The 27,311-nt window shown below is 37.9% G+C and overlaps 1 protein-coding gene across 8 annotated transcripts in view; it reads left to right on the plus strand.

The window, feature by feature from the left end:
• NOX4 (NADPH oxidase 4) overlaps positions 1-27,311 on the plus strand; it is a 113,710-nt gene that overhangs the window by 15,552 nt on the left and 70,847 nt on the right. For all 8 annotated transcript variants that reach the window (XM_064505147.1, XM_064505150.1, XM_026109138.2 and 5 more), the window contains exons 7-11: positions 2,276-2,348; positions 6,715-6,795; positions 11,231-11,459; positions 13,509-13,673; positions 13,821-13,883. In XM_064505147.1, coding sequence (XP_064361217.1) covers positions 2,276-2,348; positions 6,715-6,795; positions 11,231-11,459; positions 13,509-13,673; positions 13,821-13,883 — 611 coding nt within the window. The remainder of the gene's footprint in view (positions 1-2,275; positions 2,349-6,714; positions 6,796-11,230; positions 11,460-13,508; positions 13,674-13,820; positions 13,884-27,311) is intronic.

Below are 27,311 nucleotides of genomic sequence, written 5' to 3' on the forward strand. Positions count from 1 at the left end.
CAAGATTATATCTAATACCTTGGATGATGAAGAAAGACTTGGGATGAAGAACCAGTGCAGATGCCCATCAAATATTGTCCCAACTTCTGGAGACACCTTGAGATCTGTGTAGACCTGCAAGGTGGAGGAACTCTTTATACCTGCAGGCAGTCAGGAAAATGTTGCGAATGTTTTTGAAAATGTGAGCGCATTGTTGCAAAAAGGATGGTTCCAAGTCATCTTAAATGTACGATGACCTGGATCACTTCCTATCCCGATGACTTGTAATTATTGTTTGTACTGTGGGAGTGCCCAGGCAGGGACCAAGATTTTGCTACACTAGGCGCTGTACAAACAAGCAAAAACATGGTCCTCTTCCCAAACAGTTCAGGACTAGATTTATTAGCTGATTTGTTACGACAATGGAGAGATGGAATAAGGAAGAGCTGGAAGCATTTACAGTGTGATAGCTTTACAGATCAGTCCAGGAAGGAACCTCCTTGCATAAGGGTGTGAGGATAACTGTGGGAGGCATAAATATTCAAGATTATAGTTAGTGAAGCAAAAGAGAGACAGGGAGAGGGAGGAGATGAAAAAAATAAATAAAAATGAATGGATGAATTGGGGCAGGGTTGTGGGTTATTTGATGCTTACAGTTTGAAGAAGAGAATTTGAGAACTGGATTTAAAAGGTGACCTGCTGTGGCTTGAGAGACAATGTGGGAAGCTGGCTCAAGCACTGCATTGCAATTGGATTGGAAGCATTTGTGTCAGGGAGGTATTGATTGCAGATTGCATCAACAGCTGGGTTTAGAAAGAATAAACGAAGAAAGAGGCAACAGAAGTAATGCACAATTTTTGTTGTAATCACAATTTTTATTGTAACCGCTTTTAATTGTAACCTTTCCACCAAAGGATGAAATGCTGTTTCTTATGAAATCCATGACAAAATGTCCATTGATTGCAGAACCAGGATTTTTCATAGAGTTTGTAAAACTGAGTAGTAATTTGGGATGTATTAGATTTCCAGCATCTGACTTTTCAGCAAATGGATGTTGAGAAGTGTATAAAAAAATCAGATCTCAAATTGTGTCTTCAACACTGAAGAGTCTAAAATCACAAATAATTATTAAAAAAATTAACTTGTTCATATCTGTAGGATGTGATCACAAAAAAGATCCTGGACCATTAATATCGGTGGATCTTTGACATTTACTTCCATAAAAGTGTGAAAGATCTTTAGATTCTGACACTATAAAGACACTTACTTAACGTAACACATGGAGATTGGCCTCACTAACTTTGTTTAAAACTAAGCACATGGCTTTTAGGGTGACCAGGACTATTCTTAAAAACTTTTAACAGTTTACATTCCTCAAGAAGTAAAATATTTTGATGGAATGAAACCATGGCTTTTAGGTTCTCAATTCTTAATTTAGATTCTTAATTCCTGGGATGATAGTTTTGAAAATGAGATGCTTCTCATGAAAGTTCTAACTCTGGTTGGGATTTTTCCCATTTATCTTTAGGCTAATGGTTTGCTGTGCTTTGGGGCAGTATTCTACTTCAGGATGAGTTGAATCATGCCCTAGAATACTTTTTTCTCTCCTTTGACTTAAACAGCAGCGCAGGATAGCCTAGCTCTGATATGGGAGTCGAGTTGAGCAGATGAGTCCAAACCTTAATGATTTTAACCTTTTCTTGTCAAATGCTGGCTGTAGATCACTCTCACAGACCTTCCTCTATAGGCAACAATTTCAAGCATGATACAATGCCACAGAGAATAATTTCAGTCTCTTTCTCATTGCAGGATGAAATGGGTTGGCAAACAATTACAGTGACAGCTTGCATAGAAATTGATTTGCTTGAAATTCTCTCCCTCAACAGGTTTTTAATTGTAGTGTTCTAGAGAGTTTGAGGTTTGGAAATAAAAAAAGACTGACTATACAAGCTTTGAAATCTCACAGAAAACAGAGAGAGGATTTGTTCTTAGTTACCTGCTTAGAGACAAATGTTTATGAGCAAAGGTTTACAGGAGCAAAGACTAATAGGAAATTTGTGATGCACGGTCAAATACAAGGAAAAGGTAGTTTTTCTCTGAGAGGGTGGGAAATATATCTGCTTTGTACCAAGTGCTCTATAGTAATTTGATAAATGAATTCTCAGCAAGAAATAAATACATGAAAGAGCTTGATTGAATTATGAATTGTATTTCTAATTCCACTGCCTTAAAAGGTCATAAGAGACAAATATAACTCTTGAGAATTCAAATGTAAATCATCCTATGTTTGTTTCAGTTCCAGGTCTGACTGGAGTCATTATGGTGTTAGTATTATTCCTAATGTGTACGGCTTCTACATATGCCATCAGGTAAGACATAATCTGGTCATTATGCTGAATAATGCCACTTGAGTAATTATATTCTCATACAGATTAGAGGAAATGCAGAGCAAGCGCAGTGCAATGCAAGAAGTATTTAAATGAATGTTAAAAATATCAGTTTTCTTGCCCACTTTTTGTATTAACGTGGAGTTAAATTATCACAGTGAATTTTATATTCAAAAAGTTACAAAAACTGAGTAAATTGACTTCAGAAAAAAAGCCTTTTTAAGGGAAATGCTCAATTAAAAATCTAAACCTTTAAAAATTTGAATAGTTCTTTTTTCCTGGTTGTGCAGCCAGCCAATAAGCTAAGCATATGGAAAGTGTGGTCCAATGCGTAAATTAAGACCATTGGAAGAAAAATAAGATGATATTTTATCTTAATGATTTTCAGTTGTAAAACAGCAAATTGTAAAAAAACAAACAAGGAAAAAAAAAAAGAGAAAGCCAATAACAACCAAGCATACCCAAAGAGATTTGAGCTACTTAAGTAGAATACTTTTTAAAGCTCTGCTTCTGGTTGTCAAATATGTTATATTTAATGGAGATGATATTTTACAGAGTAAGAGAGTACAGCAATGCTTTATTGGCTCAGAGTAAATGAGAGGCTTCCCAGAGTATCCTAGAGGCTTGGCCCTCCAGTGGGCTTACATTGTGCACCAGCATTATTAAACACATATTGTAGTACATTTGAGTGACCAGCACTTTGCAGGATCTAGCCTTTTGTAGGCTTGGATTCTGCAACTGAAAGATATAATAAAACTTGATTTTTATAGCAATCTCTGTTGAAGTCAAAGACTGATTATACGAGTACGTCATTTTGATTCAACAAACGCTGCAGGAAATTTAATTCCATTTCTAACTTCAAGCATAATTGTAGCTCCATTGCTTTCAGCTAGATATATATTTATGAACTTTGCTGAACTAATCTGTTGTTCTTGAGTAGCAGTGTTATTAGATGCTAATTCAAGACAGCAGACCAGTAAATACTTGTGCACTTTTCCTAAAGAAGGGTGCTTCCAGAATTAGGAACTTTATGAGGAACTGAAGGCTACAGAAGCACAGGATAAGACTGCTATACACGATGTCAGACATGGTTGTACAGTGCATAGTCCACACAGTTGGCTGTGCTTGCAAAAGAAAGCCAATTTTGGGAAGCTGGAAAAATGGAACAGTTACTTCACACTGCTGCAGTGTGCCAGAACAAAGTCCTGTTTACTCCAAGGCCATGATAAAGTAGAAAAAAGAACAGTATTTATTAATGACTGGGAAACTTGGGATAATATATGTAGTTGCAAACATATTCTTGGAAATAATAATTTTATGGTTCATGCAACAAAGGTTTCCATCTTTCCAAGTTACATGCTTGTTTTTTCCTTCTTCCGTTACAGTAACTGCAAGTGCTTTCCAGTCTTTCCGCCATCTAGCCAGTAGAATCAAAGCCCTGAAGAGATCAACATCATTCTTTATTATTCTAGCACTAATTCTTATTTAGAAATTTTACCCCGGCTTCTCCCTTAGGCATATGGCTCAAGCTTGTCTTTATAGTCTGTTTTTCTAAGGCAACAAGCTTCCATGTGTATCTTTCTGTCAAGAATGCCCTTCTTCCTCCTTAATTTTTGGCCAGTTGTGATGGATTGTATAAAGATCCAAAAGCCAAAATGATGCTAGACTTCTGCATGTTTTGTGAAAACAGGTAGGCTAGCAGATGAGAGAGACCTTTGTCCTCACTTTGTCAGTCATTATTAGATATCAGAGAATCTGCACAGAGAGGGAATCCTTTAAGGGATTTGCCACGTTATACCTGAGAATCAGTTCACCGTTTTTCATTTAATAGTTGTTTGTTAGAAGGGATACACAATTATTAGAAAATGCCGTAAACATGCAGATAAATGTTGACATCTGACGCAAAAGTAACTCTGCTAACTATCAAATTAATGATGTTCAAGAGCATCTCTCTTGAACACAATTACTGGCAATTTTGGAAATTATATATTTAAAGAAACATTAAAATACAAGCTGTTCAAATGCCTTCTCTTTTTATAATCAAATATCTTCAGTTCCTTCTTTTAAACCACCACATATGTATTCCTTTTCCGAACTATCTGTAACAGGGTTAAAAATATTTTTGGCAGAACTCTACTATCTAAGTTTACTGTGTCCCTTTAAAAGTGTGGCAGTCTTCTCATATGTTTCTCAATAAGTTAACTCTTGCAGAGCTTCACTTGCCAAATTCTAAAGTGAGTTAACCAAAATTAAAATTAAATGCTCAACTTGTTCTCCAATTTTCAGACATTTCAGTTTCTAAGAAATATATTAATTCTGTGAATATTTTTTTCTTTACCTTAGCATAAGGTAAAGAAAATAATAAATGTTCTGAAGAACTATAAAAATGTTTGTGTGGCAGTAGGAAGATTACTGAATGTGCTAGAATACTGTATGTAGCTGTAGGACCCATAGTTTAGGAAGGATATAGGTAAAGAAGAACCATATAAGGATTAAAATATTTGAAAATGTTCATCACGGCAAGAGATTCAAGGATGTCCATCCCTTTAGTTTGAGGAGGGGGAGCTTGAGGGGGTTTGATTACATTCAAGGGGACTTGATATAAGTGAAAAACCAGAATTTTATAACAGAGGGATCTTCAGGCAAGCTGAGAAAAGAATAAGATGCTCAACTGACTGGAAGTTGATATTTACACAAATTCGGACAAGAAGTGTATGTTTTTATCAGTGATAATAGTTAGCTGTTGAAAACAACTAATCAGAAGTTGGGATTGAGTTTCTATCCCTTTAATTTTGAAAAAATGTTTCTTTCTGAAAAAAATGCTCAAGATCCCATTAGAATTAGTTCATGGTCTAGCTTCTGATGTTGCACTCTGCAAGATACCGAATTAAACCAGCGTACAGACCGGTATCAGGTCTGGGGGTAAATGGTATTCTCTGTGCTTTCCCATCATGCTCCCACTCCCCATTCCAACATCCTTTAGTTTCATCTTACAGATATTCTCTTCCTCAACTCCTTACAGATACTGATATGTGACTCTCCATTGAAATGCCTAATAGAGTGTGGGTAGTTACAAATGGTTTGAGCAGTCTCGAAGAGGAAAAAGTGTTGGAGTGGTGAATGGGAGAAGGAACAGGCTGAAGGAGGCTTTTCAAAGCCCCTTGCTGTTGCTGGGTTCCTTAGAACTGCTGTTTCTTGGATTTTCTTCTTGGTGGCCTGCAAACAGATTATCTTAATGATCTTTTCTGGCTTGAGAAAGAATACAATAAATCCTGTATTGACATAAACCGATGTAGCGTACATTTCAGACACGTATCAAAACGAGTGTAGTTAGCTGTTACGTAAAAAACTGTAGGAGGGAAAAAAATCTGAAAAGGAGCTAGCTATGTCTAAGGAGTAGCTTCTTAAACTATGTACTCAGAGTTAAGGCTGGCGGTTTTTTGGTTTTGAAAGGGACTTTTCTGCCATGCTGTGTATTATGAAAAACTGTGTTTGTGTACTATTAAGTGGAACATTTTTTTAACTTATTCACTTCCTTTTTTTTGGTGACTTTTTTACTCAATAAAACATGAAAAAAAGGAACAGGCTTAAAACAAAACAGTTCCAGAGGGGCATTTTCTTTGGTCTTGATTCTTCTTACATTTCCTAACAAAACGTTGATAAGAAGTCCTCCTTCCACTTCACCCCTCCTCATCCTCGTACTGGTAAAGCTCCTCTTGTTCCTTCTGAGAACGTCAGTCCCAGAGTCCCATTATATGTGACCTCCAGTCCCTGAAATTTCTCCTGCCTGTCCTGCTCTTGCCTCCTTGTTACAGTTCCCTTTCATACTCTACCTCCTTCCACTCCATACCCTAAAAGTTTCTGTTTCTCTTTCCATCTCCCCTGCTGCTGTCTACTCTACCTGTTTGTATTTAGTAGTCACACATTAAACACTACAGCTCTGTGTTGGGACAGGGAGAATGCAAGGAGGCATTCACTGTAAAGAGGTTGAGTTTGGAGCCAGGAGGCTGAAGAACTGTTCTAGATATGAAAATCTGGTAGGCACTATATGGGGCCTATGAAAGCAGAGAAGTCTCCTAATTTAGGAAGTGTTCTCCAGCTATCTCTGTACTTCTCTGTTTTTCTCTCTTTTACACATTCTTTCTTCTGTGCCAGTCACTGGTTCTTTTTGACTGCTAACAGTTTGTAAATATGGTGTGTATGTATTTCTAACTGGGCTTTGCCGCTTCTACATAACTATGTGATGTATAATGATCTTCTGTGTGCACAGGTCTGCTTTTAATTAGCGGTGTTTCCATCTGAGTGAAATAGTTCGAAATGGCATTGAACCATGGTTTATTCTTTTCAGGTTCTCAAACTATGACATCTTCTGGTACACACACAATCTTTTCTTTGTCTTCTATATGCTGCTGCTGATGCATGTTTCTGGGTAAGTAATGAAAAACATCATCTCTTTTTCTCAAGCACAACCAGAAAGAACATCTCCCTTGATTGTTGCCCTTCCTGAGCTTGCTTGTGCACAGGGGCCAACCTCCTGACAAGATGTCCTTATCTTTGTTTTTTCTGACACATAATTATTTAAGTTCAGACTGTGGCTTGGAGAATCATCTATTACTATGGACAGCTAACACAAAGTTTCTTCACTTTCAGATTTATTCCTTGTCTATTTTGCCACTTTCTAGTGGGAAATTAAGAAAACATTGTTGCTTTTCTGCCTTCTCTCACCTGGCTGCTGAGAGTAGGATATGAAATTAAGTTGCCCATTTCTTCCTCATACCTCCCTACCTTCCCCTTTTGACTCCTAAGGAGATGGAAGGAAAGGCCTTTCCCTAATTTTCTTCTCATTGTTCTGGTACAGAATTTGCTAGTTTTTCTTCCTAGCTCTATTACATGAACACCATAACAGTGTTCACACACCGTCAAACTGGTTCGTTTTGATCGGGTATCTATGTGGCTCAAACAGGCCCAGTTCTACTGCAAGACAAAGCAGCTTCCACAAGTTATGCCATGTGAAGATCTAGTCCATTAACATCAGTGAAGTTTTATCTGTGGATAAAAGTGCTGACATTGGTACAGGGAAGGGATGTATTTGAATGAGGTTAATTTCTCCATGTCATCAAACATCTACTGAACCATGGAGTGCTGGAATGTCTGTGTGACACTGAGCACTGCTGTTTAAAGTAAACAGTGAAAGGTAATTAGGCCTAGCCAGATCACGGTAGGAATAATGTTGTTGAACAAAACAAACTCAGCTTGAGATCTGGTGAATTAAAATAATGAGTTCAAAACAATTGAAACTCCTGGACAAATTTCCAATTGTTCTGTGGGCTTTTTTGCTATGGCATAGCTCTTATTCATAGAGCTAGGGGAGATGGATCTGATCTGTTCTCCTCATCCTGGGACAGGATGAACTTCTCTAAATTATTCCTGACGAGTGTCTTCTTGAAAGCATCTGGTGACTGAGACCCTGTAACCTCCTTAGACAATCTGCTGCATTGATTACCTTCCTAGTATTTTTAATGTCCAGTTTAAATCTCCTTCACTGGACTTATCCTTTGCCTATTGTTTTCCTAGCCACATTATCATGAAGAGTCTGTTTGGAGAAATTCACAAACTATGGCACCAAGTACTAAGGAGATATCTCCTTGTGCAGGCCTCCTTAATACTGAACTGGAAAACCTTTCAGTATGAGTCTAAAAGAGCTGAATGCCAGATAAAAGTGAGAGGAGAATGAGTCATGGAGAGTGGGAGTCAGTACAGGATTAAGACACCTAAATTTAGATCTCTGCATGTTTTCTAAGTGTCTGTCTCCCATTATAGTCTAATGAGTTCTAATGAATATAGTCAGTGGAGCCTGGAGAGGGCTTCAACTGACCTGCTGCTACAAAGGTCTATACTCAGGTAAGCTGAAGAAAGCTTAGACACCTACATTTGGGTGACTTCTAAATGTCATGTCTTAGAGATTTGCAGACAAATGATCAGTTATTCTTCAGTGCAAGGCATTTCCTATGACTGGTCTGCGTAGGCAGATTGGGTGCAGATTTGCCTATCTTGGAGTCTCTCCTTTTAAGTATTTCCACAGTTTTTCTATGTTCTTGTTTTATTTCAAACTGTTATGGATATGTTTTCGTACCATCCTGTTTTTCAGGGTAGCTAAGCACTGCTCAGCAGTGTATTACGTGACATGATTCATCTGTCATATGTGATTGGTTTGTTCTTTCATCCGTACACTAAGGGAGAGGAGAATCTTTCGGAGAATTATCCTTAAAGACTTTCCTTGCTCTTGTGCTTCTTGCAATGTGACTTTCAAATATTTTAGTGGCATAAGGCTTGATGCATATCTACATGAATTTATCTGTATTTTAAGCCAATAATAGCAACATCAAGAAATAGTTTGTTTAAAACAGAAGTCACATGTTTCTACTACGAATGTAAGGAGCTACAAAACATTTGGAACCAGATCCTCGGTTGGCACAGATCTGATATTGCTCTCTTTGGAGTTAAATGGGTTGTGCTGGTTCACAGCAGCTGAGAATCAGGCCTTTGTGCTATTGCTGTAGTTATCCAAGGATTTATCTTCTGAAGTGTAAAAATTCTTAAGATTCCACTCACACATTGACCTTTAGCAGACTGAGGACACCTCAAGCAATTCACCTTGAGTTGAGCAGCAGAAGGTAGGTGGGAAGATAGGAGTAATGTAATTCCTTTTAAAGACATTTAGGACCATTGACGTCTAGTTTATCATCATAACAATCTCAAGAAATAGTAATATGTTTTCCAGCTCTTAGCCAGAAGTGAATGTTGTCATCCACTGTCAAAGGTACATATGTGTCTGTCATACATTTGAGCATCTTCTCATCCAGTATTCTGTGAGGTAGAACCATGCCATTGTCTCCATTTAGGGAGTGGAAAATTGGGTCAGATGTTGATGTATGCCCATGCCAATAGATTATATGCTATGTTGCTCAACCTATCAGCCACTTTTGTATGACTTGCCATTCCTCTCTCTCCCATTTTTGTTCGCTGAAGATGTCTGTCTCCTACTTAGTGACATCCACACTGAGCTTTTAAAAATTCAGCTATTGTACCAAATACATATATGAGGATATATGTCAGACTTCTTAGAGTTATACAGAGCGCAGCCTGTTCCCACCTGTTGTGGGAACAGGTCTGGGGTGTGTGAGAAAGCTTGCCTTTCCTCAACAACTTCAGAGATGGAAGTCATTGCAGCTGCTGTTACAGGCAGCTTTGTCATCTCGGTTTGCTGCTCAGTTAGCATTTTTGTAATAGTTTAAACAAGCTGGAGATCACTGGAGGAGATGCTTACGTTTGCAGTTCAGATATTCATGTCACAAGAAAAACTTTGAATCCTCTTTTGGATGTTATGAGGCCAGAGAACCTGAGAGAGCAGCTGGTAGGCATACTTACTGGGGTTGGAACTAATTGGAAGAATATTATATGTGCTGTGGTTTCCAGCTAAACCCATGAGGCACCGTAATGTTTATGGAGCAGGGAATGAGCGTAGTGCTAGGGGTATCTGTCATTTCGAAAATATGGGATGACCAACAGTGTTGCCAGATGCAAGTGATAGGGATGATCAGGCAATAAATATAGAGAGAAGCATGGGTGTAGGCATACAGACAATTCCCAAGTGATTTGCCCAAAGTCAGACATGGAATTTAGAGTGAGCAGCTCTAAGTTCCAAACTGCTTTATTCACTGGACCATGCTGGAAGCCTATTATTGGCTGTCAGGACTGCGTTTCAGTTGGGAGGATTGCCAGTAGCCTGCCAGAGCCCATTTAGCTTGGGAATATTGCTTATGTTCTACTTCTCTCTGTTCTTGTGAATTAGACACTGTCACTGTTGCTGCTGCTGCGTGTGTGTGGAGGGGGGAGCATGTAGCCTTATATTTGGAACGTATACTTGAGGTGAGCCTTCTCCACATGGCCTAGCACTCAGAAGGCAAATCTCATCAGTCATTGTGCCAATGTGCCTTATTTCCTAGCCAGCACCATCCTACCCAGCTGTCATTTAGCCTTTTGTTTTTTGAATATTCCTACTTGTGGTTTTACTGTCATCACATACAGATTCTTTGGAGGCAGGTAGTACTTCTGAGGAGTTTTATTACTATTATTATCGATTCTTTCCCTTTTTGAATGATTCATGCATGTGTTGAGATATCCCAGAGTGTCTCAGGTTTCTATTCCTTAGTTTCTAGCTGCAGCTGCAAAATTCTCACCTCATTTTAATATAAATCTAACTTTAACCTAAAAAACAAGCACAGACCCCACAAAATAATTTGCAAGATTGGTTCCTTGGCTTTCTTGCAGAACTTTCTTTTTCCTTCTTTCCATTTGACAAGATGATATTCAAAGGAGCAGTAATGCTTACAAATCATTCTGTTGTGTGTGAACCTGATAAACACTAAGCGATGGGAACATTCCTGCAGTTTATGAGCTGGCAACTTAGGACACTTCTGCTACAGATTGCCTTTAAAAACAGGGCTTAGTGACTGTAGGGAAGAGGAGTGAAAATAGCTTGGGTGTGATCGAACTGGAAATGTGATTATTTAGTTTTTCTTCAAGGCTCTCACAATGTCTCCCCCTTTCAAACAATATTCAGCTTGAAGCTGTTTAGTGGGGGATTGCCAAGTGAGCTGGAAAAGTAAAACCTTGCCTCTAGTGGCAGAGGGATCTATTGTTGCAAAGCTTCAATCTCATTGAAAGTCCTGAAAACAAACTAAATAAAAATTTGTATAGACAACAAGCCTTGGGACTACTTTCTAAAATCCTCTTCAAATTAAGAGAAGGTGGTTGGCTTTGACTGCTACTTCAGTGTCTCTATTATTTTTCTCTTCCTGTAGGGGAGTGCTCAAGTACCAGTCTAACTTAGAGGAACACCCTCCTGGTTGCTTTAATCCTAACAAAACACTCCGAGAGAATATGACAGTGCCAAAGGCTTTTGAAGAGACGTTTCCTGCCTACACTACTGAGCCTTTCCCAGAGGACTTATCAGTACCAGAACCCTTTGTACAAAATAACTTTGTGAGAATTTGTTCCGAGGAACCCAAGTTCCAGTCGCACTTCCCAGAGGTCTGTATGATCCGACGTTTCAGGTATTACAAGCCATGCCAAGTCTTGCAGTCAGCCATAACCACTAATTTTTGCTTTTCCAGACCAGATGTTTTAATAATGGAAAACATTATTAAAACCTTTCCAGGCATTCAAAGATTTGGTGAGGAAAAAACAATCTGTATTAAACCTTGAATTGCATTATGGTGTGGTGCATAGAATAGGGTGGAAAAATGTCAAGAGATTGGCTGTAATATTCCCTTTTTTACTACGTGATCAGACACGTATTGATGTTGCTATAAATGTGATTCTAAATTACAGCATAGCACTTCAGAGCAAACTTAGTATTTATATAACATATTCACACAGTCCTTTTGTAAGCATTGTGAGGCAGTAGCTAATTGAAGTAATCAAACACCATTCGTTCCCTCTTCTGTCATGCAGACGCAATTCCTAATACGCATTTCTAGGACGCAGTTGTTTTTGGTTTGGCTTTGTGACAGGGTAGCCTGTTGTTTGCAGAGAATAATGTTATATGTAGTATGGGTAAATGAATATGATGACAATGGAGATAAAACAGCCTTTTCTTTCTGTGTTTTCCTTTTTGCTTTTGTTTCTGCATGTCTTGTGGCTTCAGCTTTTTCTTCATGCAAATTTTCTCATTTCTTCTGAGGAAAGATGAGCTGGGCTATATTGACAGGTAGCCCAAGTAAATTTGGGAATACTGAGTTCACAAGGCCCACTGTTCAAGGTGGTCCCATAACAGACTTCATAGGGGTTTCTATTTATTATTATCATTGTTTTCTGTAGAACATAAATGTCCCTTAATACCTTCTATGGTAACCCATTTTACTACGGAGCATGTAATCATAATAAGAAGTAGTCAATGCTACACTGATTTCCTGCAACAGAGTCCTTTGGATTTGTATTTTATTGTGATACCACACCTGAATTACGAGTCTCAATGTGTATCTAGCTCCATATGACATGTTCAACATCAAATAGTGTCTTCTTTGGGGCTGAAGATGCATGCTTTAAAGCTGTCTATGCAAAAGGAAGTACCATGGAAAGAAATAGTCACTTGGTGTTCTCCTGGCAGCTTGTAACATTGTTTTAGAACTTTTCTGGGTGTGGAAGTAGTTTATGCACTTAGAAATACCAAGTCCAAATGAAAGCTTGCATTGCTCTTAGGGCCTGTGAGCTACTCAAATTTTTATGGCCAGAGATGCTTGAGGAAATTAAATACTCTGGTAGTTGCAAGAGATGCTGATGTGTAACTTTAAAAGTTGGGATGGGAAGATGGATGAGTGACTAGGGCACTTCCAGTGTCTTGACTTGAGTGACTTAGCAGATGTGGAGTTAATTGTTAGCTCTGCCATAAGCTCTTGCTAATTGACTTTTAGCTGAACAGCTGCAAATGTCTCCAGCTAGTCACACTGGGCTCGCCTTATAGTCAATGCAGAGAAATGGGCACTTTCAGGGCACAATTTGTGTCTTCCACAGGGGAAAATGAATCCTGTTTCAAAAGTGCCTATTTCTCTCCCGTGCCTATAATGTTCTATTAACTTACTATAAGCATAAATTCTATAACACAAGGATTGTTTCTTTCTTGTTTTTTTTGACTATAACTGATGATTAAATGGAGGTAATAGTCAAATAGTATTGCAACTCAGACAGTGTTTGTGCTTAAAGGTTAACCAGTTTTATAGTATTTTGGTCAGTTAGATTTTGAAACAATAAACGTAGTGCGTCATTCACTGCTGAAATCAGTTGCAAGCTAACTACATAAAAATAGAGTAACGTGGTTACAAATGAGGACATTAGCATTTTGTTCCCGATTAGTTTTAGGATTGAAATCATTTGTGCTTGTGGATGATGCTGCCAGTTAGACTGATTAAGCCCCCGTAATGAGCTTGGATTGCATGTAGAGAGATGTGGAGATTACTTGTGACCAAAACACAGCCCAACAGATAGGTGTGAAATGAGGTCCTGCAAGTACTCGCGTTGTTCTGAAATTAGAAGACATACAATGAAAAGCCTTTGGTGTAATATACTGTTGTTTTCCCTTAGACATGGTTTTGGATTTCCGGACCTCTGTGCTTATATTGCGTAGAAAGGCTGTACCGCTACATCCGCAGTAATAAACCAGTCACAATAACTTCAGTGATAAGCCATCCCTCCAATGTCCTTGAAGTAAGGATGATGAAAGTCAACTTTAAAGCAAGGCCTGGGCAGGTGAGTTAATCTGCCCCTAAAAAATCACTGCTGTTCATAATAGCATTGTCTATAGGGATGATTTCCACTTTGTATGTACTAACCGACCACAGAATGTTTTGAACATCTTTTCCATCATTTATTTTTCTTTGGCTGATTTTATTTCAGTATGTTATTCTACACTGTCCAAGAGTGTCAGCACTAGAAAGCCATCCATTCACCCTTACAATGGTAAGAAATCCTTTTACTTTGACACAATGAGTTTTTTCAGGTACTTTCCCATTTATTTATATTTGTTGAGCAAATGGTCTCCATTGCCTTCAAGGTGAAAAATTCCCTTCAGAAGAGCTTAAGTTTCGTTTATAAGGGTAACAATGAATATGAAATGGCATGATTATTATGTATGACAGTACTCAATACATATTTAATTTTCTCCACTGTTGAGAAAATTTTAATGAGAACTTTTTTCAAAGTCTTCCATAAGTGGAAAACAATAATAAATAAATAAATAAAATCCATGTGATTTTGATCATTCAGTTTCAAATAAAAGAGGGTTCAGCCATCTGTTTGTTGACCTTAATGCAGAATGAGCACAAATTCTAATGAATTTTCTGTCATTTTTGCTATTCAGTGAAATGAATAGACATTCCCTCAATTGCCTTTTCCAAACAAAGTTAGAGGAACATCGAGTCTAAAAAAAGTTTTTAAAAAAGTCTTCTGCTTTATTTTTACATTAAGAGATATATCAGTGACTTAAAGTGATATACCAGTGAAGTCATACAACCTTGAGATTATTATTTATTCAGCCCAGTCTAATTAGAATGAGACCTCATGGTCCAGAAAGACTGGAATAAAGTGAAATTGTATTTAAATGTACTTGAAGCTCTCTGGGAGTGAGCAGTGCAGAGGCCTAGTAGATGCTAAAACAAAATTTTTGTAAATCCAAATTTCACCAGAAATAAAGCTTGTACTGTAAATCTGGCAGTGAATCTTGGTTAAGGAAAGCTGCCTTTTCTTCACTTAGTGCAGGAATATTGGTGCTGGTATGGTAAAAAGCTCTTCCTTTTTGACATAGGCAAATGGTGACTTGCAGCCAAGTGCAGAGTTTTGCATTTGAAAGAAGTGGAATGAAGCCTGGTATTTGCAAAGCTTTTCTGGCTACTCTGATTACCAGTAAAAAGCAGAGGCGTGTGTTATTTATCTGTTGTTAACTCCAGTGGGCAATAATTGAGGCCTTCCTCTGTATAGTGCCTAAAAATAACTAGAAGTGCAGTGCTGAAAAGAGATGTATGTCGCAGTATCCATGGGATGGTAGCTGTTTTTTGTGTAGAATGGTTTAATCAGCATTTCTTTCTATTTTTTGATTAGTTTAGCAATCAGAAGGTAAATTTGAAGAACTCAGCATAAGTCTCAGATTGCTCTTAACAGTAGTTTTGCACTGGCAGAGCTTTATATAATGGAGTTACTCCTGTTCTGTACTGGTTGATACATCTCATTTAAATGTTAATCTCAAAACATTATGTTCTTGTTTTCTGACTATCCAATTCAGTGGAAATTAAAATAGTAGTAATAATTTGATCATTATTATTAATTGCACAGCTTGGAAGATATGGGACATTTATAAAGATTTAATCTTCTTATATTGGGACACTGGCAAAATAATGGATTGTGTGATATTAATTTTTGGAAATAATGCTATCACAGAATGTAAGACCTGATTCAGTAGTAGTGTTTTCTCTAGCAAAACTTCTTGTTTGTTTGTTTGTTTGTTTTTTTATGAAAGTTTTGGACAGAAAAGAGACTAGAGTTAGATCATAGGATGATGTTAAATAGAATGTTTTATTCAGATCAGATTCTTCGCACAAGTTGAAGATTTCATACACTATTTAAAAAGGCATATTGTAATACTGCCTGTTATAAAAAAAAAAAAAAAGATTTTTGAATGAAAACTTCTAGATGTGAGAGCTATGTAAAATAGATCTGTTGTTCTGAGTCTGTTTTCTTAGTGAATATAAATAACTCATTTATGTTCAGATATTGTGCAGTTTATTTCAGTTAGATACACAAGTCTAGTTGATAAATTACAGTATATGTATTTTTTTCAATTATGTATTAAATATATAATGTTAGAAATAGCAATTTCCACTCATGCACAACGCGTTATACTTTAAACTTGTAATATTAGAACTGGCAATTTCCGTTCATGGTCAGTGCATTATTCTTTAAAGTACAGTGGTGTCATTCAACATAATAGCATATCATTCAAGATCATATACTTGCTTTAACTGTTATAAGATACGAAGTTTCTACTGGGTTATTGAGTTTCATTTTTATTGCCACAAACATATTTCAGTAGAACATCAGTTATGCTTGAGACAGTCCTGTTATTGGGTAAAAAGCAGTTTTATAGTTTAATAAGGACTTGAACTGTCCAAGTTTATGAAAGTCTTCTTGCCCAGTCTAAGCAGGGGACAGTCATTTCCACATGCCTTTCTAAGTCATGGAATATGTCTTGGGCTGCTGTCCTGCTAGAAAGCTTATTTTGGTTTGATATGATGCTAGACATGACACTGTGCTTATAGAGTGTGTAGACAATATCCTAACTCAGTACATTTTCCTGCTCCCATCTGACCTACTTGTAGTTACCAAACAAGTTGGAGAACTGCTCCTGCTTCCTTTATTCAATGACTATAACGTCTGAGTTATTTTTCTAGGATGATGTATGAGCACGGGGCTCAGAGCCATAGTGAGAGCAGTGTCAAGGGAGAGCTGGGCTTCAGATGTCACCAGTGCAATGCAGCAACAACGGCAACAGACCTAAGGGTAAGGCTGCAGCCTTCTTCCCTGGCAGCCTGCAACAAGCTCTGTGGTAGGAAGGGGAAGACAAGTACCTGTCCTACACCTGCCCCGTGGCAGGAAGTCGCAATTGTCCTGCTTAGGGTATATTTGACATCCTATCTAAGCTTCTGGAGCATCTCACTGTGCCTGGAGTCTTGCTTAAAAGACAAGGAGAAATGATGATCTCAGGCATGTCACTGTACTCTAAGCAAGGGCTGTAAGTAAAAGTGGGAAGGAAGGAGTGAGCAGGCGTGGAGAACACACATGGAGACATGCAGATGTTCCACTAGTCCCTTCTCTTTCCAAGGTTATGTAATATTTACAGTTTAGCTCAGTGTCTTATATAATGCTGGGGTGGAGGAAAACACTGGGAGGCTATATAAAAGGCCTTAACACACTCCCATTGAACTCTGGCAAAGTTCCCGTTTGTTTTACTCAGAGCCAGGGGGAGCTGTGAATCTTACCCAAGTGAATAGAAAGAGGTAGCCATCATTAAAAAATGCTTGCAATGGTGTCTATTTTCTTTTCTTTTTTTTTAATTAACAGCATTCTTCCCCTTGCTAATGGAAGGAATGAGTAGAATAGGTGCAAAATGCACACATGAATTTGGAGAAGCACAAATCATGGCACTGCTGAACTCAGAACTGCCAGTCTGGCTTTTTTGCTAACGTGTGATTTGAATCTGCAGTCAGAGATTTCATGTCACTTGCACACTCTGACGTCCAGGCACTCAGAGATCCTGTTTTTCTCTCATAATTGACATGGAAGGTGATATTTTGGAACTCCGTTTTTGAAGTGTCCTTCTACCTGTTTTTATTCACCCATGTTTCTTCCTTGGATTTGTTATTCATTTAAAATGCTTGGGATGGTAAAGAGTGGATGACCCAGCATCTAGAATTCCTGCTGGTGACCTGTTTGGCCAGTTCTAGGTAGTTTACAGTGGGCCATTAGCTTCATATTGTCTTCACTTCTGCATTGTCTTTGACTTTCCTTTAACAAAATGCTTTCTGTTGAAATATTTTACCATGCTTCTTTCCTCAATTTCTGTTCAAAATCATCATAAAAAGTGACCACTTTTACTATGCTATGTGTAACAGTGTGTGGAAAATTTTCAGTCTGATACCCCCTTATGTCCAATTTATTTATTTTACATAGGGCATTATTTTATCCCATGATAGAATCTGAGCAGAATGCAATCAGTTATGAGATGTTTTAGTCTGTAATGGAGAGAAATATTTTTTGTAAATGAATATTGTAGCTGAAGCTTTTTAAAGGGACAAATGATTTTTGAGTGCTTACACTCGAACTATTCTAAGGAAATTTGGCTTTCAGACTTGAAGTGCACAATATGGTCTGGAGATCAGACCACATAAGAGGCTGGCAACCTCTCCATTCTCCAGGTATGAGGAATCTAAAAAACATTGGAAATCTTCTCTTTAGTGTTCTGTTTCCAGAAACTGAAATTTCTTTACATCATATCTGTGGAAGAAAGTGTGGCACTCATCTGGAACACAGTTTAAATTCAATTATGTATAACAATCTTTAAAGCCAGAGGGGGAAAAAAAAGGCAAACATCAGACATAGTACCAGTTTCGAGTGATCAGGATTGTCCTTCATTACCGTTCAGATATTCAGAACATTGCTTCAACTTTTTCTGCTATCACAAGGTCAAAACTGAGTCCCCCACCTCTTTCCAAAACAGACAAAATAAGTTTATGTAGATTCTTCCTTCCTTTTTTTACGTCTTAGAAACTTTATTAGTTTCTCTCTGCTTTACTATGTAGGAACACGAGAATAAGGCTTGCAATTTATGGTAGCATTGTTTTTCTTTCCATCCCCATCTTACATTTTCCACTTAGTATTGAATTCCCTCTCTTTCCAGACACTTAACCACATTACTGGTTATTTGCAGCAGCATGAAACCATTGTACTGACCATTTATGGCTGCACACTTCCTTTTTGCTAATGAATGACTTCAGAAGTGGATTCCCATTTAGAATATATACTAATGTCTTACAAGAGAAGTCACATTTTCTGCTACGATTTTGGAATTGTTTCTCACTTTGGCAGGCAGTGATCAGCAGTAAGCCTCATGGAACTAGTTTTGTGTTTTGCAGATGTGAAGTGCTTCAGAAGATGTGCTGGGTCTTTTCATGTGGTCTCTGCTGAATCTACCACAGAGTCAATTCAAGCCACAAACTCTTACAAGCTATAATTTAGACAGCTTGGCTACTAAAGTACTGAGGTCTACTCCCAGCACCTCATAAAGCTTGGGTAACCTTGTTGTTTTAGTAATGTTGATTTGCTTGTCAGGAGGTAGGAAACGATTACGTCACTTCATATGGAACTTACATTGTGACAGACCTTGAAATAAGGACAAGACCAAGAGCTGAGTTCTTTTTAATTTGGAGGTGGCTCACATCTGAGGTTTGTGGAAAACTTCTGCTGTAAAACAAATATCCTTAAATGCAGGATCAAATAATCTGTTATCCTAAATTTGTGACAGTTTTGATTGTCACTAGCTTCTGTCATGCCCATTTCCCATTAGACTTGAACTATGCATTGCACAAAGATGGGAGATATCTTCCTGCTGTTGTGGTACGAATTCAGAGCTCATTTAAACTGCTAGCTGAACAACTTACAGATTAAAATCCTGCCTTCTGGTACATGCAGGGAATAGTGCAAACTGTTCAAAACTGTCCTTTCAGTGAATACTGGCTGTAAACCAGAATTACCTCCTCTGAAGAAAAGAGAAAACTTAGTTCTGATGGTACTTTCAGTAGTGGACTGTCTTTCAACAAAGCTGCTTTATTACTACCTGTTATGGTGGCCGCTGTGGAAGACAGCCCAGCAAGTGCTGGGGCGATTGACTGAGTCAGTTTGCAATATCCTCTTTGCTGAAGTTGAGCTACTGATGAAAAGCCCTCATTAAGTTTTGTTTCATGTCTGCTATTTGGAATAGTATTTTATTTTTTTCAGCTAAAGTATTGGGTCTCAAAGGATTGTCCACTTTCATTTCTGACCATTATGTGTATGTCTGGGAGGTGCAAGTACCCTCATTTTGTACCCTCAAGAAGTTCTGCCCATTCGCTAGTGCTCTGTCTTTTTTTGCAGAAGGCTTAATTTGAAGCAGTTCAAACCAGTAATGCAATGTCTTTCTTCCTTTCCTTCCACAATACAGTTCTGTATGAGTAAGAAAAGAAAAAGTCCTGAGGGGCTTGGCCCAAATTTGAATTCTTTGCTCATGTGCATGGATGGACAAATCCTTTCTATGTAGTTTGCTACATGTGCCAAGTTTGGGAGGCAAGTTTGTGTGTGTTTTAATAATTTGAAGATGAGTTTTGGGGAAGGGAGAAGACATATTTACATATACAGATATTCAGATTTACAGACAAAATCCAAATATGTATTATGGAGGAAGAAAACTTTGTTTGATTAGTTGTATCCAACTATAAAGATCTGTAAAGCAATAATTAGTGAACACCAAGCAGAGAAACACTAAGTTCATTAATCATCCCAAAGTAAGAAAATTACCTGAAACCTGAAGGAGGTTTCTGAATGCACATGACAAATTATAGTACAGTACCTAAATGTCTGTGAGCTATTACTTACTTATACATTTTCTACCTTTAAGGATTTTTTTTTCTATAGCTTGAATTTTCCTTATCCCCTCCCCACCTCCATGTAGGTTCAGCTGGTATATGGATCTGGGCATGTTGGGATTACAGGCTGATGGCCCTAGTCTGGACGTTTACAATTTTGGGCTTGATGCCTTGTTAGAAAGGTCTCAGCAAATAATACATGAGTATAGGCAATAATGTCACAGCAAGTGAGACATTTGATTTTGTAAGGGAAAACCATTTTTTTTTATTGAACCAAGGTTGCCTTTATCCCTGGATAATCCAGAGGTTACTTAAAATCACTGAAAAGTCTTACACTGACTTCAGTGGAATTTTAACAGTCCACTGGTGAGGTTTTAAATCTGAGCTTCTTTTGAGCAAGGCACATTCAAAAATGAAACTAGAGATGCTGAAGAAGCATGTGTCCTGTACCATAAACTTGTGAAATAAACTATGCACAACAGGAAAAGCCCAGGGGCCAGATTCTGAGATATTCATCCAAAAAATGAAGTTGTTGGAAATTTGCCTGAGTGAAAACTACGTGAGGACATCAAGAGCTAAGTTCATACTGACAGATAAATGCAATAAAAACAGAATCTAACACGATGACATTCTAATAAGATTTGTAAAATGTCTTATGCAAATGATTATGGAACTTGGCTTTATGAGGTGATTTACAGAGCATTTAGGGAAATGCAGATATGGTGAAGTATCTTCCTGGCAAGCTAAAGAAATCCCTAGAGCATGTCTGCTCTTCATACAAGTAGAAAATATAGCAGCTGCTTGACAAAGCATTTAGGTAAAACAAAAATAGACTAGATTAATATTTCAGATGCCTTTAAGTGCTTCCTTAGACTTATTTGTTTGGTTTTGTTTGGTTTTCAGTTTAATAATTTTGGGGCCTGCATAAAAATCCTAAGTAAACCTCCACTTTCATTTAAACTTATAAATCTGACTCTTTTTGATCAAGGAAACAGAGAAATTGTTACAGACAATTTCACTAAATCCTCTATCATCCTTCAGCAGATACTTTAAACAGAGGTATCAGATCCCTCCAGTGAGCAGTTTTTTTCAAGTTTATTTTGTCATTAATCATGACATTCAGATAAACTTTATATAAATATAAAAAAAAAACTTCAAATCTTACTAAGGTTTCCTGATCCAAAAAATAAAACTTGATGAGTCCTTGCTTCAGCTCTTGCAATCAGAGATTCCACAGTTTAATCCCACAGTGTTTGGAAAAAGTATTTCCTTTAAGTTTTGAATGTGCTAGCTTTGAATTACATTAGAGGTCCTTTTGGAGCTTCCATATAGCTAGGGTTTCACCCCAGCTTTTTTTACTGACCAGTATGGAAACTGGTTGAATTTTCTGCCTTATACAATAGTCCTTGTTCCCAACTAGAGCCATGGATAGTATCTCCTATAAATGGTAAAAATGCACATCCAATTTATTTTCCTGAAAATTTATTAGTATGGAAAGCGTTATGCATAAAATAAATAAAAGATTGGGCAAATCCAGGAAGTTAGAAAGAGAAGCATTAAAAGCTAAACATAAGTTAAAGGAATCAGGAAACAGTCTTAAGTGGAAAGATAGAAAATTCAGAACTGGACAAAAGGGGAAAAAAAACTCTGTGCAATGTTCAAGTGCCTTGCTGCCATGATTTCCACTGATTACCTTGTTACCTAAATTCCCCTCAAGTTTGGGTTTATATGGAGAATACTCTAGTATTATAAAAGTAAATTTGCAGAGTATAACAAGCATCCACTTAATTTAGTGGAGAAGTATGTTTTGTCCCATCAGAGGCAGTGCTTCTAAGTTAGTTTCTAGGTTAGGTTAGACAGAGGTCTGGGAAGTGAGCTAGAAACTTCAGCATGAAAAAATTAGGCAGAAATTTTAAGCATGAGTACAGTTAATACATGGACAAAGTATTAAAGGAAATGAAGCGCTTTGTCTCCTGCGGTCTTAAAATTAAGACCAGCTGTCTAGCTGGGATCTGTGCTTTAGCCTGGTAAAAGTACTGTGTATACTGGTAGAGTAGTTCGGAGAGATGCAGCATTCCTTGAACTGATGGTGAACTGACTAGAAAACGTGTTGATCCTTTTATGGCTTCTTTTCATGAGCATGTCACACCATTGAGAACAATTTAGCTTTAGTTTGGGGATGGCCCACAGTTTCTGCTCAGGGATGATGGAGAAGGAACCTTGTGCACCATCCAGTTTCCTTGTTCAGCCATCAGCTCTGCTAGGGCAGTGTTGCTCGATGACATGCCGGGATACCCTTTGAGGATGAGGAGAGGTGGAAACATTGTTCTGCTGCCTTTTACTCCTTCAGGAACAAATACTTGCGTCCTGACTATCCACAAGGTTGTGGTATGTTTTTGCCACTAGTTAGCTTGACATGCATAAATTATATGAGTTGAATATTACTAGGATTAGTATTGATACATTTTTACTATTTTATAGGAAATGTGATGTGTCTATTGGGGAAAAGAGTAATCAAAAACAGTTTTTTTACGTTGGTTAAGCTGCAAAGGTGAAGATGTACTGACTAGACTGTAGAAGTGTATCTTAATAGTACAGTATTGGTCTCTTTAGAGTCCTGAGACATCTATTACTGTAAAGATTTGTGTTTTTCTCTGGTGCAAGATGAAATCAAGCAACAAATGCTCGCAGATTCAAACTTAAAAATAAGATTGTTTTTAACACTGAGTAATTTAACAACTGAAGACTGCAGGGAGTGAAGTAGCAAATGCTGAACTCTACTACAGACTCACGGGAATTAGTGGGTGTGATTTTGTGGTTTATATTACAGAAGAAGTTAGACCCCAGATGACCAAAATGAACTGACCAGTGATACATCCTGAGCATCCCACAGTGTTATGGCGTGTTTTTTTCCCACAAGCTAGACTGCAGGTGTTTGGGGTTGGACAAGAAGGGAATGGAAAGTGAAAGGTAAAAGTGCTTGGGATATGTTACTGCAGCTGGGCAGCTTGCAGAAAGACAGCTTCTACAGGAGGGATCTGACTGAAACAAAGGGTATGCAAGACATGGTGGTCTCGCCTCTACCATCCAGACAGCCTTGATAATTAAATCATGTTCTGTGGTTCATGTGGAATTTCCCCAGGTTCAAGTGTTACAATGTCTGCTGATGTCTGCCAGTTAAGTTGGAGTAGCTGTAGGGCCAAGTCTCTAAGAGGAAAAGCTTTCAGATGAATTCTTATCTGTAAAATAACCTGAAATAGGAAAAGAAAAAGAACAACAGAGACATTTTAGTGAATTTCATAACCTCTCAGGCACAGATACGTTTAATATGATAACTCAGATCAAGTTTTTTTTTTTTCACCTGAAATGTGAAAACATCTTCTTAAACTGTGTGATTCATTAGTTAAAACAGGGGTAGCCCAATGTAACCTGGTTCACCTCATATGAGTCAGACTGAAGTCTAGCTACTATTTTTTGGCTACCTTTATATAGCCTGCCTGTGTTTGTCATCACTCCTCTTCATTTTCTAATGTCAAGATGAATCATTTTAGGAATGTTTATAGCAGTCTTGCATGAAACCAGACAAGCTACAGCCTACTGAGGTTTTGAAGCTTGTATTTTTTTTTGCAGTTGATTGACAAAATTGGAAACCTTTTTTTATTCTTTTTTCTCTGTGAGGAGGAAAATAGGTTGGTTGTGTTTAGTTCACTTTCCCAGTTCTACCTCTCTCCCAGTTATATTAACTTATGTGCTTTTCTTGATCTGCATAAGTGCCCATCTGAGTCTGGAGCGTGGATGAGGTGATGAAGCGGAGATTTGCAGTGCAGCTGTTTCTCCCTGGCAGGCAGGCAGGCAGAGACATTGAAAAGTATCAGGAGTTCAATGCTGTTTGCAGTGCCCGCCAGGATATCTGCAAACTCCTTTTTGGAATCAAATCATGGCTTTTTCCCAAAGTGAAAACCATCTTTGAAGGAGTTTCCCTTTGTTTGAACAAACTCTGCAATGAGCTTCCTGAGATCAGACACAGGTGAGGTTCCTCTTTGTTCTTCCAGCTGTGGCATCGCCGTCTCAGTAACTCTGGGCCCTCTTCAGACCACCTCCTGTGGCACTGAAGATGGAAGCTGATGTTTACTGTGGAGCATAAGTTTGTGAGCAGTATCTCCAGCACTGTCCAGCCTATAGATAAATATGCAGCCGTACAGGAACTGGAAGGGGCCCTACTCACGCAGCCACACTGGGGTACATAACTTAGGCATCCCTCTCATTTCCTCTTTTCTGATAGTAGATATTCTAAAGTGTTATTCTGGTATATGCCCCAGAGTTTCCATGACACTGCTGTGACCAAAAAACTTACATCTCTGTAAAGAATCTTCAAAATTCTTATAGGCAAAGGTAGAGATGTACAGAAAAACTGTACAGATGTACAGAAAAAATTGATAAATAAAATACATTTCAAATCTGCATTAATCCAGCACTGAATTAAACTTGGATTAGTTAAATCAAGACTATTATCCATATTTCATCTGAGTCAAAAACCACTTAGCAACAAAACAATAGAATTACGACCACTGGTGACTCTAATTCGTTTGCTGGTTTATAAGCATAAAGTCCTCCAGGGTTTGTTGCAAATTCCCTATGTGATAATTTGCATTTGTGTTATAGTTTGCTTCGAAAAAAGTGGAAAAAGCATATATAGGGATTTTTTTTTCCATCAAAAGATACAGAATAATCTGCATTCCATAAATTTTGTTTACATATGAAATATTATCTTCACTGCTTTGAATGTGAAAAGATATAGAAAAACAAAGTAAAAATAAGTATTGTAAACCTCTTTGCTGTTGATTAACAGTTCTTGGGGAAATCTACCAACTTTCAAATGATAAAAACATAGTTGGGTTTCTTCAGGGGTGTAAATATGCACAGCTCTATTAAATTTAACAGAATTCCATTGGCCTTTGGGTTATTTTTTGGAGGATGGCCAAATGCCAGCATATAACAGATAACCTGTTTAGCATAGAGGTTGCTACCTGTAATGTCTTTCACTTTTTAAAGATATAGATAGCTTGAGGTTAGAAAAAGATTAACATAGCTTCACATAATTGTGCCCATCTGCCACAGTTAATTTGTGTACTGTAGCGTATTAATCAAATGAGTACATCAAATGAAGTCCTTTTGCAGCTCTTCAGGTGTAGAAAGAACTACTGAAAAACTTACCACTGGTGACCTTTCATTCAGTATTGTCCAATGTCCTTTCCTATTACAGATTTTGAAGTTAGTGATTTGCCTGTTTAGAAACTATTGTTTCTTTAAGAAAAAGAAGCTAAAATAATTATGCACAGTGGCCTGTCAATAATGCAAGGATGTTTACCCACTTTCATGATTAAGCTTCTGAAAATCTATCTTTAAATATTTTCTTAAATCGTCTGGAATATTTTCTCCAACAGTCTGGCAAAAGCTACAATTTGGAGGTCTGTTTTGTTTATGGACATAAGAGAGGTGAAGTATTCTGCCATTCTGTACAATAAAAACACAAATATAAATTTCAAAGTTAGAATCATGGAGTCATAGAAAAGCCTTAAGTTGGAAGAGACCTCTAGAGGTCGTCAGCTCCAACCTTCTAGTGAAAGCAGGGCCTTAGATTAGGTTATCCAGGAACCTGAAGCTGAGTCTTGAATATTTCCAGCAAGGGAGATGCCAGCACTTCTCTGGACAACCTATTCCAATGTTTAATTGCTCTTATGTTGAAAAATATTTTTATTTTATATATATGAAAAATATGTTTTTATTATATATGTATGTGAGTGTATATTTTATTATATTAGATGGATTTTTCCCTGAGGCAACTTGTGCCCCTTGCCTCTTTTCCTGTCACCTTGGATCTCTGTGAAGAGAGTACCTCCATCTTCTCTATAGCTACTTTTTAGGTTTTGGAAAACAGTGATTAGATTAGATCCCTCTGAGCCTTCTCTTCTGTAGCCTGGACAAATGCATTCCCTTTGACCTCTCTTTGTATGTCGGGTTCATCAACCCTCAAATCATTTCAGTGGCTCTCTGATGGACCCTCTCCAATTTTTCTATGTCTGTCTTGAACTGGGGAGATTTCATTCCACATAGCCCAGATGATTGGTTTGTTTCTTCTGGTAAGATTTAGTAGCACAATAAGATTTTTTCCAGAACACTCTGAGGAACTCTCATACACTGTTATGGGTATCAGAGTAGGCTTCCTAAAGTCTAAAGAGAAATAAATCTCTTTTTTATTAGATAATTTTTCAAAGTTGTGTAGAAAGGAGTTAGTCCCAAGAGTAATGTAAAAGATAATAGGATTGAACCTCTTCTGGCTGGAGTCAAGAGGTATTCTGCCATTAACTTTAATGGAAGGAGGGAATGGCAGGAGGCAGTTTTGTAGAAGATGTGCTGAACTGGGACTTGGCATAGTTGGGCTGTGAAAATCACTCAATCTCCTGTGAAACACAGAGAACCCTAGTACAGACCAGACTGAAAATTAAACTCTGCTAAAGGCTGTTACAGAACCCTGCTGGGAAAACAGATATTTGTGTGGCTAGTGTGCTTCTTTCTAACTGAGAGACTGCATATCTAGTTTTTTATGGAGAATTGGTCTTCGTATTTTGAGGGGAGGCAACAGTACAAATACAAGCCTAGTTGTCTGGAGTTTGCCTGTGTACCTCCATTGATGCCTTTTTTTGAAGGCTAAAACTTGGTGAAATGATTCCGACCCTAAAGTTCTGTACCAGATTTTTTATAGGAAAACCTGAGAGATGACAAGGCATTGAACATGCATCTGTCTAATTACCAGTACTCTTAACAAAACAAGAATGGTCTTCCCCTTCAGGAAAATGGAGTGACTAGCCATTTTATTCCCAGTTCTAGATTTACTAGGATGTATAGAATACTAACCCTTTACCTGGTCTTTGCTGCTAAATAAGGAGGGACAGGAACTGCACCTCAGCCTTGAGGGCAGTGGTACCCCACTCTAGAACAGATTGATCTTGAGAGTGCTGGTGAGCATGGTCCAAAGTAGAGCCAAGAAGTGGGCTCACAGTGTGCACAATCAAAGATTCACATCCTGTGCCACTTTGATTTTTAAAATAGGTGTGTTCCTTGAATTTCAGCTCTCTCCTCAGAATCATATCTGTCTGTAGGATTAAAAAAATCAGACAGGAGTGTCATCTGTTGGGTATTGGATTCATGGTAGAGCTTG

Source organism: Dromaius novaehollandiae, chromosome 1 (genome assembly GCF_036370855.1).
Source record: "Dromaius novaehollandiae isolate bDroNov1 chromosome 1, bDroNov1.hap1, whole genome shotgun sequence".
NCBI classification, from domain to species: Eukaryota; Metazoa; Chordata; class Aves; order Casuariiformes; family Dromaiidae; genus Dromaius; species Dromaius novaehollandiae.